The 14,644-nt window shown below is 39.4% G+C and overlaps 1 protein-coding gene across 2 annotated transcripts in view; it reads left to right on the top strand.

Moving 5' to 3' along the window:
* The first annotated feature begins 1,699 nt into the window (after nucleotides 1-1,699).
* The window catches only part of FRZB (frizzled related protein), a 32,683-nt gene continuing 19,738 nt past the window's right edge, over nucleotides 1,700-14,644 (top strand). Inside the window, exons 1-3 of one of the 2 annotated variants that reach the window (XM_045559674.1) lie at nucleotides 1,700-1,867; nucleotides 3,328-4,089; nucleotides 11,478-11,525. In XM_045559674.1, the coding sequence (XP_045415630.1) occupies nucleotides 3,612-4,089; nucleotides 11,478-11,525 (526 nt within the window). In that variant the 5' untranslated portion in view covers nucleotides 1,700-1,867; nucleotides 3,328-3,611. Of the gene's footprint in view, nucleotides 1,868-2,975; nucleotides 4,090-11,477; nucleotides 11,526-14,644 lie in introns of those variants that run through there. The other variant, XM_045559673.1, reaches the window with a different exon arrangement.

A 14,644-nucleotide genomic window follows, 5' to 3' on the forward strand; every position in this document is an offset into this window, starting at 1 on the left:
AGGGTATTGGTACATTAATAATTTGCATTGCCACCTTGACAGCTTTGTCAAACACAAAATCCACAGCATCAAGCTTTGATTTTCATCTTTGCTTCCAACAAGTGTGTTCTAAAAGACCACTAATTGATTTGCCCGTTAAAATATCATTTAAAAGCTCCAATTCTTCAGTCCCTTGTCTGCTATCTGCCGATTTATCTACTTGGAAATTTCAGTGGCTGTGGACAAATGTGTAAAGCAGTCAGCTATCTTCTCTGCAGCCCAGGTGCAGTTTTATACAGACATCAGTGTTCTGGCAGTCAAATTCTGGTTAAATAAAACCACATAAAATAAAACATAAGAGAAACAAATGATCTATAACTCATTTTCTCTGTGGTACCAAGCTTCAGCCTTCCCTTGATTTTTTCCTAAATGTGGGCCTGTTTGAAGGCACACATTTTGGGGGATCAGCTCATCCATTAGTGGAAATTATATGCCCTATAATTTGTATTTCTTTCATAATCATATAGCCTATTTTTCGTACTTAGCTATCAGTATTTACTCAATTTGTATTTTATTTCTCTTTAAGTCATTTATTAAAATATAAATATTTGTATTTTATAAAATGCAAATATTAAAATATATTTAAAATATTGCATTCCAAAATTTCATCAGCCAACATTTCTCAAATTTTAGTTCAAAAAGAACAGAAGATGGATTCTCTTCTTTCAACTATTGTACATGGATGTAGGAAGACAGAGCATACCCTGATAAAAAAAAATGAAATAAATTTTTTGAAGTAATCAATTGGCAGGTGCTAAAGAGTAGTTTTAAAAATGAACAATGTTCAAGGGGAACTAACTAGAAAAATGAACAGAACTAGGCAATGCTTCCTGAAGGCAGTGAAATTTATTTGGGGTTTTGATCAAAACAAATTTGGATTAAAGTCGTGAGGGGACATATTAGACCAAGCCGGTAGCTGACTTTTGTGCAGGGGAAGGAAAAAGACTTTATTTCAGATAATTGTAGAACCATTAAAACAATTGGCTTTGCTGGGGTGGGGCACAGTGGCTCACACCTGTAATCCTGGCACTCTGGAAGGCCCAGGCAGGAAGATTGCTTGAGGTCAGGAGTTAGAGACCAGCTCTGAGCAAGAGCCAGACCTCATCTCTACAAGAAAGAAAAAAAGAAAGAAAGGAAGAAAAAGGAAAAAAAGGAAGAAAGAAAGAATGAGCTATGATGATGCCACTGCACTCTACCCAGGGTGACAGAGTGAAAATCTGTCTCCAAAAACAAACAAAGAAACCACAATTGGCTCATTTCTTCTTACACTGTAAGATTTAAGATAAACAGAAAAATGTATTTAACAATCTATTATATCTAGTCCTCACTTTTTTCTTTAATTTATTGAAAATCTCACTTATATATTCTTATATAGCCTCAAAATGTTTCTAATATTGACTTTTTAAAAATGTATTTTTCCCCTAAATTTTAGTTGTTGAACCATTTTTTATCTAATTCATTTACATAATTTTTGGCTTTGTTTTCTTATATGACACTAAATAATTGCAGACCAGGCAAAGTTTGTATACTGACTAAATGACTCCCTATCTACCATCTGTTATTTTTTTTCTCTCCTAAGTGGAACAAATTTCCTTCCAAAAAAATTTACTGCAGTCACAAACTGCTGTTTATGGTCATTTTGCAGATAAAATTCCATAAACTGAAGTTAGCGCTGACATTTTATAAGGGCTGTCAAGTCAATGCTGGGGAACGGAAACCAACATCTCACTGTGTTCTCACAAGTGGGGACATATTTTCTCTGCTTATTAAGGATGGTGAGAAATGGCTGGATTAAAGCAGAGAAATACTTCAATGATGCAGAGCAAAGGTGACTTCCTGTTTTGTTTTCTGTTTTGTCTCCTCCTCTCAATGAAGGGTTGTGTTTTCTGACATTCTGCAATCCTTTTGCTCAGTGACTTCCTAAGGGCACAGTGCTAGGGCCTCTGCAGGTCATGCCATTTCCAATACACGCTGAAAAGGGAGGGGGTGGGGAAGAGGGAGGAAGGAGGGGCTCATTAGTTGAGAAGGCAGACCAGGAGGGGATCTGTTTTCAATTTTCTCCTCCAGATTGAACTCATCTGGAGGGAAAGGGTTTTATTGTTGTTATCATGGTCCTTATACCTGTGTCGTGTCAATTTCCTACACATTTCTTTCAAATGTTAGGCAAAATTGCTCGGGAGAAGAGTTAGATAATACATGCCATTTTCTTTCAGTAAGCAAAATCAGAAACATAAAAATCCAAGTGCTGTTAGTTTCCACTTTTAAGCTTAAAAAACAAAACTCAAAAGTTCAAATTCCGCAGGGCAAAGAAAAATATAAGGAAAATAAACCCGTTCCTTGCTTCTGGTGGCCTATTTATAATCATGCACAGCATTTCTTCTCTTTATGAAAGGCAACTCCCTCTAGCCTCCCTAGTTATTAAAAATACAGACTTCTGTAGTCCTAGCTGTGGGTTGAATAAGGCTCCACCACTGCTCACAGGGGTTTGTGTTTTCTGCGAGTTAGACATTTAAAGTGACATTGCTTAAGCCTTTCTGCACAGCCGGTGATCGCGGAGCAAAAGCTGCAGTTTGCTTAAAAGTAAAACCTCTAGGGAGGGAGCGGCTGGGTTGGGTTCTCTAGTGGGGACTGGGGAGACTCCTCCGTGGGGAATTGGGGGGTCTCTTGAGTGAGGGACCGGGGGCTCATCTCTGGGGAGAAGATGGGCTCCCCAGTGTGGGGCTGGGGCAGAGGTGCACTGCTCGAGTTGGCGCTGTCTTGGGTCCTGGCACCCCCAACTGCTTCGCAAGGCGCCCCCCTCACAGCCTGCGACCCGCAGACCTCTCCCCCGAGCGCCCACTCCCTTCCCGGGAAGAGGAGCCCGCGCGGGAGGGCAGGGACTGCCCCGGGGGCGGGGCTCCCGCTCTGTCCCCGAGGTGGGACAGGAAAGAGCTGCGGGGTCCGAGACACAAACCTCCCAGCGAGGCTCCTCCCGCCGGTCCCTCCTGCTGGCGACCGTCGCAGCAGCAGCGGCTGCAGCTCACACTAAGAATTAGATCTTTTTCAGCCTACAAGACTTGCAAACTCTTAACTGCACCCACTCTCCTATTAGGAGTTTTTTTCCCCATTGGATTCTCTCCTCCTCCCCCATCCTCCTCCTCTTCCTCACTTTGGAGAATTTAATGCTTCTTTTAGGACCTTTTTGTGATCCAGGGGACGTGACACCCCAGAGCTCCAACCACCTTAGCTGAATTCTACTTTTGTTTTTATTTCTCCCGCGCTTTCTCCCGCGTTCCTCCCATCTGACAGATCTGCGAAGTCTGATGCTTCTGCCAGAGGGAGAGGAATAAATAGATGCTGCTGCCCCCACGGCTCAGACGTTGGGAAGGAGCGCTAGGGGCGGCGGCCGGAGCTGGGCGAAGCTCGTGGGACCCCATTGGGGGAATTTGATCCAAGGAAGCTGTGAGACTGCCGGGGGAGGAGAAGCTCCCAGATCCGCGTGTCCACTTCCCGGGGGAGGAGGAGACGGCGGAGCGGGCCTCCCGGCGTCCACGGCGCTGCTGCCCCCGGCCCCTGCTCGGCCCGCGGGGATCATGGCGTGCGGCCGCGCGGGAGCGGTGCTGCTGCTGCGGGCCGGGCTGCTCGCCCTGGCTGCGCTCGGCCTGCTTCGGGTGCCCGGAGCCCGAGCTGCAGCCTGTGAGCCCGTCCGCATCCCCCTGTGCAAGTCCCTGCCCTGGAACATGACCAAGATGCCCAACCACCTGCACCACAGCACCCAGGCCAATGCCATCCTGGCCATCGAGCAGTTCGAAGGTCTGCTGGGCACCCACTGCAGCCCCGATCTGCTCTTCTTCCTCTGTGCCATGTACGCACCCATCTGCACCATTGACTTCCAGCACGAGCCCATCAAGCCCTGCAAGTCCGTGTGCGAGCGTGCCCGGCAGGGCTGCGAGCCCATCCTCATCAAGTACCGCCACTCCTGGCCGGAGAGCCTGGCCTGCGAGGAGCTGCCGGTGTACGACCGGGGCGTGTGCATCTCTCCCGAGGCCATCGTCACTGCGGACGGAGCCGGTGAGTCTTGCCGCCGCCACCCTCCCCGGGCCCCGCAGCCTCCTCACTTCTTGGAGTCCTTGTTAGTCCCCTTTACTCTCTGATTTTATCTTTTCTCTTTGCATCACTTACGTTAATCTCTCCCTTAACCACTCCTCTATTGAGCACCATTCTCTCTTTTTAAAAATCTCTCTCACCTTCCAAACGGATGCATCGATGCACTCTATTCTAATAGGTGATCTTTCTACAACACTGTCCTTCCACTCCCATCACACTTCTAATCCATACTGATCCTTCACTTTCAACTTTTTACTTGTAGAAGTAGCCACATTTTGTATAGTGATGCTCTTTTAAAATTGGTAGTCATTGAGTTTTCTTGCCTGATTCTTCTGCAATGTCAGTCATCAGGTTTCTATGTCTTTTAGTGTTTTTGCTGTTTGGTAAGATTGTATGGAGAAAACAGAAAACTGAAGCTCCATTTTTCTTCTAATCATGAAAAACGCCAAGATAATTTCAGTAACCTTACTCCAGCCCACAGATGTTAGTGGTATGTGTTTGCTCAAAATCCAATTTGAGCAATTACCTTCACCTTAAATTTCCCCCTCTTTTCAATGAGATAAATTGTTCTTCCATTCCAGAGTGAAACAGCTGTGAAACATTGCTATGCACTGCTAATTAGCTTCTGTGGCTTGCTCCAGCCATAGAGCTGGCAGACTGAAATTACTGGGCTCTTCTACATGCCCTCAAATCATTTTGTAAATGGCATACAGATAAAAGGAATTATATTTAAGGTGTCTTATCATTATACACTCGTGTAATGTTATTTTAAATCTCACCCCTTGTCCTACTCTCATATTCTGCAAATAACTTGTCGTTAATACCTTATTTCATGCCCCTTTTCTGTGTGTGCCTCAGCCACACATTCATTTCAATCTTTCCCTACCATAAAACTTTATTGCAGTTCTACATTTAATGGAAGCAACCACAAGTTGTTTTCTCACCAGTGTTTGGTCTAATTATAACATTCATAATTCTAAGACCCCAACTAAACCTGGTTCACTATGGTCCATCTAATTCTAACTCAATATCCTTCCTACCAACTAACCCAAACCTCAAATTTTACCCTTCATATACTTCGAAAATAAGGCAATGTAAACATTTTCTAAACTAGTGGTCCTCTTTCAAACCCTCGCCAGATAAACCCTCTTCTTAGACGTGTTGACTTGGTTGCCTTCATCTGTTTATTTCTTAGGCATCAGCTTTCCTTCCTCTGCCTCTATTTGTTCAGCCTAGGCTCACATCCCTAGTCCATTTCTAGGTAATAATTCTTAGCTATCAGGGAACTGATTTGGAGAGATGGCTTTCTGTCCACATTGATTCATTTAACATAAAGTGAGAGGGGAAGGGAAAATAGTACAAATAGCTGAAAAACCAAAACTAAACAGAAGGATTTCGAGAATTTTTTGACGGTCACCTCAGTTTATCACTTTTTGAGCATACCTATCGTCTTCTTGATTTTAATCAAGAACCAAGAGCTGGTTATATAAGATAATCAGTAAGAAATGTATTCTCTATTAATCTTTGAACTCAAAAGGCACTCTTGAGCCTTTGTACTCACTAAAGTCACAGGCTCTGCAGACCGGGGAAGAGCTCCCTGCAGTTGCTGCCCTGGTTTGCCAGGCACTTAGAATCAGTTAAATGCTGGCGCTCCTCTCGGGCCAAGGGCTAGGAATGAGATGGCAGTGGTTCACACTGAAATGCATTCCTCCCCTTAAAGAACAAAACTTGCTCTTAAATCTCTCTTAGAGATGGACCTCGAATGAGTGAGCTTTGGCAAAGTTAATGGCTCTTAAAAAGCCATAGTCAATATAAATGGGAAGCAGTTTAATTAAGTGTCCCTGAGTTACCAATCACTGTGGACCAAATGTGGAACAATTGCCTCATTGAAGCACTCAAATACAACATGCATGGAAACAATTTGTCAGTTCATGGGACCTGATTTCTGAGCTGCTTTAAAATGCCATTATATTTGCTTTGTTGACAGCATCCTTACTAGAAAAATAAGCTGAGTTAGGTGGCAGTTGGAATCATATCTTAGTGACGGTCTCCCTGCCCCTACTATAACCTTCAGTGTGAACCAGAGACTGTGATGGCAGGAGGAGCTGAAGGGGAGGTGGGAATGCAGAAGGGAGGGGTGGATTCTAGCCTAAAGGGACCCCTGGCTTCCAGGGCCAGCTTGTTGAAAATTACATTCCCTATGCTGGGTCAAACTGTCAGACAGTGGAATTACTTAGGAGCTACCGCATGTGGCCAATTTAATTTACAATGCAATATACTCCTTGGTTCAGTGGGATATGATAGTTCATGAAGCAGACTTTTCCCTCCACCTCCATTCAGATATAACCAGAGTTCCTGTGTCTTATGACTAAAATCTATCCAGCCAGATATGAACATGAGGCCTCCCTGAATAAAATGGGATGACCTTTCATATTCCTTCCACACCAAGAGGATTTTCAAATCCTGCCAATTCAAAGGGATCTGTCCTCCCATGGTATATCATGATCCCACAAACAAGCTTAGGACATTTTACAAAGCAAGGTCTTAGTAAAATGGAGTAATGCTTCAAACTACCTTTGCTTCCAAACACTAAGGGTAAACATACTTTTATTCATATAAAGAACAGGTTACATCCTGACCATTACTAATAAATTTATATCAACTGTATTCTTTTCACACATTTTATATTTACTATAGAGTGTGGCTACATATATAACTGCTTTATCTGAAAACTCAGTTCAATTTAGGCATTCAGCCAGTTAATTATTACATTTAGTCAAATCTTTAATATTGCATGGTGAGTAAAGAGGATGGGCTTGGAGTCAGGCAGACAAGGTGTTGAATCTTGACTCTGCCCCATCCAGAGCAGAGCATCAATTGTTGCTATTGGAAAATTACATAATGCCTTTGCTTCGAAGTTTTATCTGTAAAATGAGGACAAAACTGCCTATATCCCCAAGGGCATTGTGAAGATGAAACTAAATTGAATATAAAGCACTGAGTTTAGTACCTAGTACATAGGAAGCCCTGAAGAAATTGCTTTTGCTATTTTACTATTATTATCATTTTTATATCAAATTGACCAGTTTTTTTTTCTTTTCTTTTCTTTTCCTTTTTTTTTTTTTTAAATGATTATATTGATAGATGCAGATATAGCCTAGAACTTTTATCAGTTCATCTCTGGGAAATGAAACAAGCTTTACACTGGACCTAGCTGGAAAAGCAGATCTTATTTCTTCTGAATATATAAAGTTAATATTTCATCTTACACAAATCAACCTGGACCTCAGGCTCAAGAGCAAATCCCTTTTGGGAGTGACAGAAAAAAAGAATGAATCTGATGGATATGAGTTAATTACAAATAGTTAATCTCAGAAACCCAGAAATCAAGCATTTAAGAAAATTTACAGTGTGATCATTCACAGCTATTTCTACAACACCTACAGTTTACTGTGCCAGGGGCTTTATAATCACTTCTCAGTCGTTGCTGGTTTCCGTGGTAGCGCTAGCTTGTCTCCCCAGCTCTTGCTCAACACGCTTCTGCAGGCCGCCTCTCTCCTGCCAGAGCTGCGCCAGCTTTCACATGCAGGAACTGCTGTTTAATCATTTCTCCACTCTCAGAGGAACAGGCAGTCTTTTCTTTAGCCCTGGTCTGTAAATATTTGAGGGGCCAAATACCAAGAAGGAAGAAGACTTATTTAGTGCGATAGAAGGAAAATGCCATGGAAAGGAGGAATGGAAATTTTAGATTAGGACTAGAAAGACAACATGATTCTAAGGATTCTTCATCATGTAAAATACTGAAAGACATTCTGGATGGGGTATGGAAGGGTATGTCAGTGCTATGGTATTTAATTTTTTTTAGAGCTAACCCAATTATCAGTGATAATGGAATCTTATGATGTCCCCAAATCTTATTTTAATAATTCACTTTTTATCTCATTCCCACTGAATCTTTAAATAGTTGTTGCTACAAATAGCAAAATTGACTAGGTTATGTTTGGCCTTTCTTTCTACTTAGTGTCTAGAAAGAGGAGACAGAGCTACCATATGGACATACAGTTTTGAATAATTAAGAATTGGCTACATTTTTTTAATTTAGAGAAAACCACAGTTTTAGAGTTATAGGCCCTTAGTTGGAATTCTAGATTTGCCATTGATTTTTGTACGTTGAGCAAATCACTTGACTTTGACATTGGTTGGGGATTGTGAAGAAAAAAACAAATATTCACATGAGGTGATTGGGGTTTTTTTTGTTGTTGTGTTTGCTTTTTTTTTTTTTTTTTTTTTTGAGACAGTCTTGCTCTGTTGCCCAGGCTAGAGTGCTGTGGCATCAGCCTAGCTCACAGCAACCTCAGACTCCTGGGTTGAAGTGATCTTCCTGCCTCAGCCTCCCGAGTAGCTGGGACTACAGGTGGGTGCCACCATGCCCGGATAATTTTTTGTATTTTTAGTAGGGATGGGGTCTCGCTCTTGCTCAGGCTGGTCTTGAACTCCTGACCTCAAGTGATCTTCCTGCCTTGGCCTCCCAGAGTGCTAGGATTACAGGCGTGAGCCACCATGCCCGGCCAATGTGAGGTGATTGATAAATGGTAAGGTACAATACCATTGGGGAGAGGACATGTCATCCTCAGTGCAGGGATCATTAGCAACAGAATAAATGCTAGCAACACTTAACATGCTCTAGGCACTGTCCTAAGCACGTTATGTAAATTCGCTTAATTCTCATAGCAGTTCATAGGACGTGCTATTATTCCCATTTTGCAGAAAAGGAAGCCAAGGCATGAAGTTAAGTGACTTGTTCACATTAATATAGCTGGTAAGAAAAATAGGATTAAAACCAAAGCCTATTCTACACTATGCTCCCTCTCTTATTAAGAAATATGATTCCTCAGCTGGGTGTGGGTCTCTCACACCTATCACCACAGCACTTTGGGAGTCTGAAGCAGGACGATCACTTGAGCCCAGGAGTTTGAGTCTGCAGTGAGCTATGATAGGGCCACTGCACTCCAGCCTGGGCAACAGTGAGACCCTGCCTCTAAAATTAAAAAAAAAAAAAAAAAAAAAGTGATGTGATTCCTAACTTTCTAGAGAATCTGTGTCTTTTGCCCATCAGATTGTAGTTAAAAGAACAAAGTTTTTTCATTGTATTTTGAAAGCCCATTTATATATGGCTTAAGAGAATAAAAGGCAGCCCTAGATAATGGATTCCAAGAGATAAGAGATTACTACTTCACTGCACTTTTGAGATAGCAGAGATTATACATTCCAGCTTCTCATGTCTAACTTGGAGACCCTCAGTCTCAGCATGCCCCAGAGTGAACTTATTTTTGCACCCTTACACGCTCATGTTTTTTAGTATTTTCTATATTGTTGAGAGGCATCATCGTACCCTGGGCCTGGGAGTCAGCATTGATTATACCCTTTCGTCATCCCCCACATTCAATAGGTATCCTGTGCTGGTGGATCTACTCTGAATCAAATTTCCTTCCCTATCTTTTTAATGCCACTTTCATAGTTTGGACCTCACTATCTCTTATGTGGATTATGCCACGGAATGATAATTGGTGTCCTTACTTCAGGTATTCCCCTTCCATATTCCAACAGGACAATTTTTCTGAAATGCAAGTCTCTTGCTTAAATCCTTTAGTATATCTGCCTCTGGTCTTTGGGATCTCATCCCTCCCTTTCTGTCTGCTCACACCACTCTATATCAGCTACACTGGAGGACTTGCAGGTCTCTCACCCGCCATGTTTCAATATTCTCTATCTGGAAAACCCTCCCTACCTTTCCTAGCTCCTTTAGGTCTCTTCTCCTGGAAACCTCTGTGACCTCCACTAGAAATCCTTGGGGCATAAAACTTACTAATATCTACTATTTTAATTTAGGATAATTTTGTTGGTAGAATTCCCCAGTTTAACTTTCTGGAAACAATTATATATATTAAATGAATTATAATTAGAAAATTTTAGTTTTGTCTCTTACAATTCTAACAGTTGACTTCTAAGCATTTTTAAAGGTATAGAAACATTTTCCTGTGAATAAGAATGAAAGACGGAAAATACTCTCGCTGGCTTAGCTGTTTCAAAGGAGTTTTCCTTTTCCAGGAGAAGAGTTTCATTTTTCGTTTTTATTTCAACCTTTGCATACTAAACATTTTAAATGTGCACCAATATAATTTCTTAATTTACAGGGAGATTATTTTTGTATAAACCGTATTCATTTTATCACATTATTCAGGAATGACAAGAGCATTGGCACGTTACTCTAATACTTGGATACATTTATCATAAATGTAAATACAGTGTTTGAATACAATAAAACTAATTAAATTGTTTATGCCCAAGTTGAGCCAAATATTTTAAAATTAGTGTTTGTTGCCTGATTATTTATTTGGTGACTGCTATCTTTTCTTGGATATAGCTTTTTCAATACCAGCTGATGATTACTAAGCCTGGGAAAATAGTTCATTAATTATAATTGTGTTATTGTCCTAAGACAATATTAACTCCTTTTTGTTTATTCTAGATAGGACTTAAAAACAAAAAGGACAAAGGAAGAATGCTATTTTCTGTTAGAATAAATAGAGACACAAAATTCATTTAGCATAAAGTATTAATACAGATATTCAACTTGTATAAAAGTGCTGAGTTAGCATGTCAATAAGAATCTATCACTAGGCACAGCCTCTCTCAGCATGGTGCTCTGCTGAGGCACTCAGTGTTATTCATTAGAGGCTGCTTTCTTAATTAGAATACAGAAGACCTTTATCATCACCATTTTCTGCAATTACGGCATCATAAAAAGAATCAATGCCAATTTCTAATTATTGCCACATCTATTAATTGCGCTGGCTTGAATAGTCCCTGGACAGTAGGTTTCCTTTCTGAAGAGCTATTTAGTCTGCAGTGAACAAAGGGCATGAAAATACTTTCTGAATGTTTTCCTAGGCACTAAGGATTTAAGCATATACTAGTACAGTGTGATGCATGTGTGTGTTAAAGAGGTGTGGTTGGTTCTTTTTGCCATCAAGTCACAAGTGTTGCATAGGCTTTATGGTGATAGGATGCTCATTGTTTACAAATTTTGTGAAATTCAAAGAAATTATTTATTAATATTAAATCCTGAAATTTTATGCACAGTTGAGGATTCAAAAGAACATCACTCTTCAGTCACATGAAAGAATAGATCTCATCCTTATTCAATCCACTCATGACACTAATAAGAATCTACTTTCTCCAAACACCTGGGTCTTACCCAAATCAAATTTGTGACTGAATTAGATTTTTTATATGGGAATTCTTGAAATAATAGGAAATATGTTATGGTTTTTTGTTCTATCTCCTTTCAGATTTTCCTATGGATTCTAGTAATGGAAACTGTAGAGGGGCAAGCAGTGGTGAGTATATCATTATCTTCCTGATGTTTATTCGTGATCAGATTAGTTTTTGGGTAACCTAGATACTCAAGTCTTATTTGGAGAAGTTTGAAAGTAAACTTAAAAAATTATTTCTTTATTTATATTAATTAAAAAATTAGCAGATAGTAAAACTGACGTTTTCTTTTGGTATCGTTTGGTATGCATGAATTTCAATGCTTGCATAGATTCATTTCACCACCACTACAATCAGGATACACAATTCCATCACCCCAAAAAACTTCCCTTTATAATTACAAGTTTCCTCCACCCTTAACCACTGGCAATCACTGATCTTTTCTCCATCACCATAGTTTTGTCTTTTTGAAACTTCATATAAATGGAATGAAAGAGTATATAACCTTTTCAGATTGACTTTTTTTCACTTAGCACAATGCCTTTGAGATTCATCCAATTGTTGTATGTATCATCTATTCCTTTTTATTGATGGATATTTTGCTACTTGGGTGTATTACCATTTGATTATCCATTCACTCCTTAAATAGTATTTGGGTTGTTTCCCAGTTTTGAGTAATCATGAATAGAGCTGTTATAAACATTCATGTACAGGTTTTTGTGTGAACATAAATTTTCATTTATCTAGGGTAAATATCTAGGAATAGGATTGCTGGGTTATATGGTAAGTATATATTTAACTTTATAAAAAATTCCCAACTCGGGTGGCTGAGGCAGTAGGATCGCTTAAGCCCAGGAGTTTGAGGTTGCTGTGAGCTAGGCTGACGCCACGGCACTCACTCTAGCCCAGGCAACAAAGTGAGACTCTGTCTCAAAAAAAAAATTGCCAAACTGGTTCCAAAATGGCTGTTCAATTTTGCACTAGCAATGTATAAGAGTTCCAGTTGCTCCATATCCTAGATAGCACTTGGTATTGTCATTTTTTTTATTGTTAGCCACTTTAATAGGTATATAGTGATGGCTCATCATGGTCTTAATTTGCATTTTCCTAATGGTAAATGATATTGCATATTTTTTCATGGGTTTATTTGCCGTCTGCATATATCCTTCTTGGTGAAGTATCTGTTTAATTCTTTTGCCCATTTTAAATTGGGTTGTTTCCTTACTAATAGGTTTTGAGAGTTCTTTGTGTGTTCTGGATACAAAGAACCATCTCTTGGTTTCATTCATGTCCTCTATTTTTCTGTTTTCAATTTTATTGATTTCTTTCGTTCTTCTTGCTTTGGAGATTTAGTGTATTTTGCTTTTGTTTTGTTCCTTAGGGTAGAAGCTTATATTATGTTTTGACACCTTTTTTCTTTTCTAATATAATAATGTAATGCTATAAATATTCATCTAAGAATGACTTTAGTTGCATCCCACAAATTTTGATAATTTTTTTCATTTCAGTTCAAATATTTTATAATTTCTCTTGAGATTTCTTTTGATACATGCATTATTTAGGATTGTGCTGTTTAATTTGCGGTTATTTGGATATTTTCCTATTGTCTTTGTTATTAATTTTTCTAATTATCAGAGAACATAACTTATATGATTTCAATTCTTTTAAATTTGTTACGGTTTATTCTTTGATGCAAGATGTGATCTGTCTTGGTGAATATTCCCTGTGCACTTGAAAAAAAATATTTTGTTATTGGATGGAATGTTCTTTAAATGTCAATTCAATTCAGATAATACACTTATTTCATTCTTTTATATTCTTGCTGATTTCATGTATACTAGATCTATTGATTACTAAGAGAGCAGTGTCTAGGTCTCCAAATATTATTGTGGAATTTCCCATTTCTCTTTTCAGTCTGTCAGTTTTGTTTCATGTATTTTGAAGCTCTGTTGTTTGGTGCATACGCATTTAATGTTTTTGATGTCTTATTATTATTATTATTTTTTTTTTTTATTTTTTTTTTTTTTTGAGACAGAGTCTCACTCTGTTGCCTGGGCTAGAGTGAGTGCCGTGGTGTCAGCCTAGCTCACAGTAACCTCAAACTCCTGGGCTTAAGCGATCCTACTGCCTCAGCCTCCCGAGTAGCTGGGACTACAGGCATGCACCACTATGCCTGGCTAATTTTTTCTGTATATATATTTTTAGTTGTCCAGATAATTTTTATTTCTATTTTTAGTAGAGACGGGGTCTCACTCAGGCTGGTCTCGAACTCCTGACCTCGAACGGTCCACCCGCCTCGGCCTCCCAGAGTGCTAGGATTACATGCGTGAGCCACCGCGCCCGGCCTGATGTCTTATTATTGAATTGATGTCTTCATTATGTAGTATCCCTCTGTCTTTGATACTTTTCTCTGCTCTAAAGTCTATTTTGACTGATAATAATATAGCCACTGCAGCTTTCTTTTGATCAGTGTTCACAAGGTATATCTTTTTTTATCCTTCTATTTTTAACATACCCATATCATTATGTTTTAACTACGGTTCTTGTAAACATCATATAGTAGGGTCATTTTTTTTTAAATCCATACTGCCAATTTTTGTCTTTTGATTGGTATGTTTTGACCATTTGCATCTAATGTAATTATTGATATATTTGTATTTAGATCTATAATTTTATTTGTTTTCTGTTTGTTCCTTCTTTTTATTCATATTTCCATCTTTCTTTGGGTTGGATGTGTCTCTCTCATACACACATATATTCTTGTGAGATAATGTTATATTTTTTCAACCAATTAAATATTTTTTAAACAACTCAAGAGAAGGATAGCCTACTGTATTTATACAGATGTTTATAATTTCAGTTGTTCTTCTTTCTGATGTTTCAGGCTTCCTTCTGAAGAACTTCCTTTTAGCATTTTTTTTAGCATTCTTAGAGCAGTTCTGGTGTCAACAAATTCTGTTTTGCTTCACCTGGAAATGTCTTCATTTCACCTTCATTCCTGAAGGATATTTTCACTGGATATAGGATTCTGGGTTGGCAGTTCATTTAGCACTTAAAAAGTATTCTGCTTACTCTGGCTTTAATGTTTCTTATGGGAAATCAGCAGTCATTCAAATCATTGTTCCCCTGTAAGGTATGCATCAGTTTTCTTTGGTTGCTTTCAGTTTTTTTTTTTTTTTGTCTTTAGTTTTTAGCAGTTTGATTATGACATGTCTGGACATTGATCTCCAAGTTTACCCTGTTT

This window comes from Lemur catta, chromosome 8 (genome assembly GCF_020740605.2).
Source record: "Lemur catta isolate mLemCat1 chromosome 8, mLemCat1.pri, whole genome shotgun sequence".
Taxonomy (NCBI): Eukaryota; Metazoa; Chordata; class Mammalia; order Primates; family Lemuridae; genus Lemur; species Lemur catta.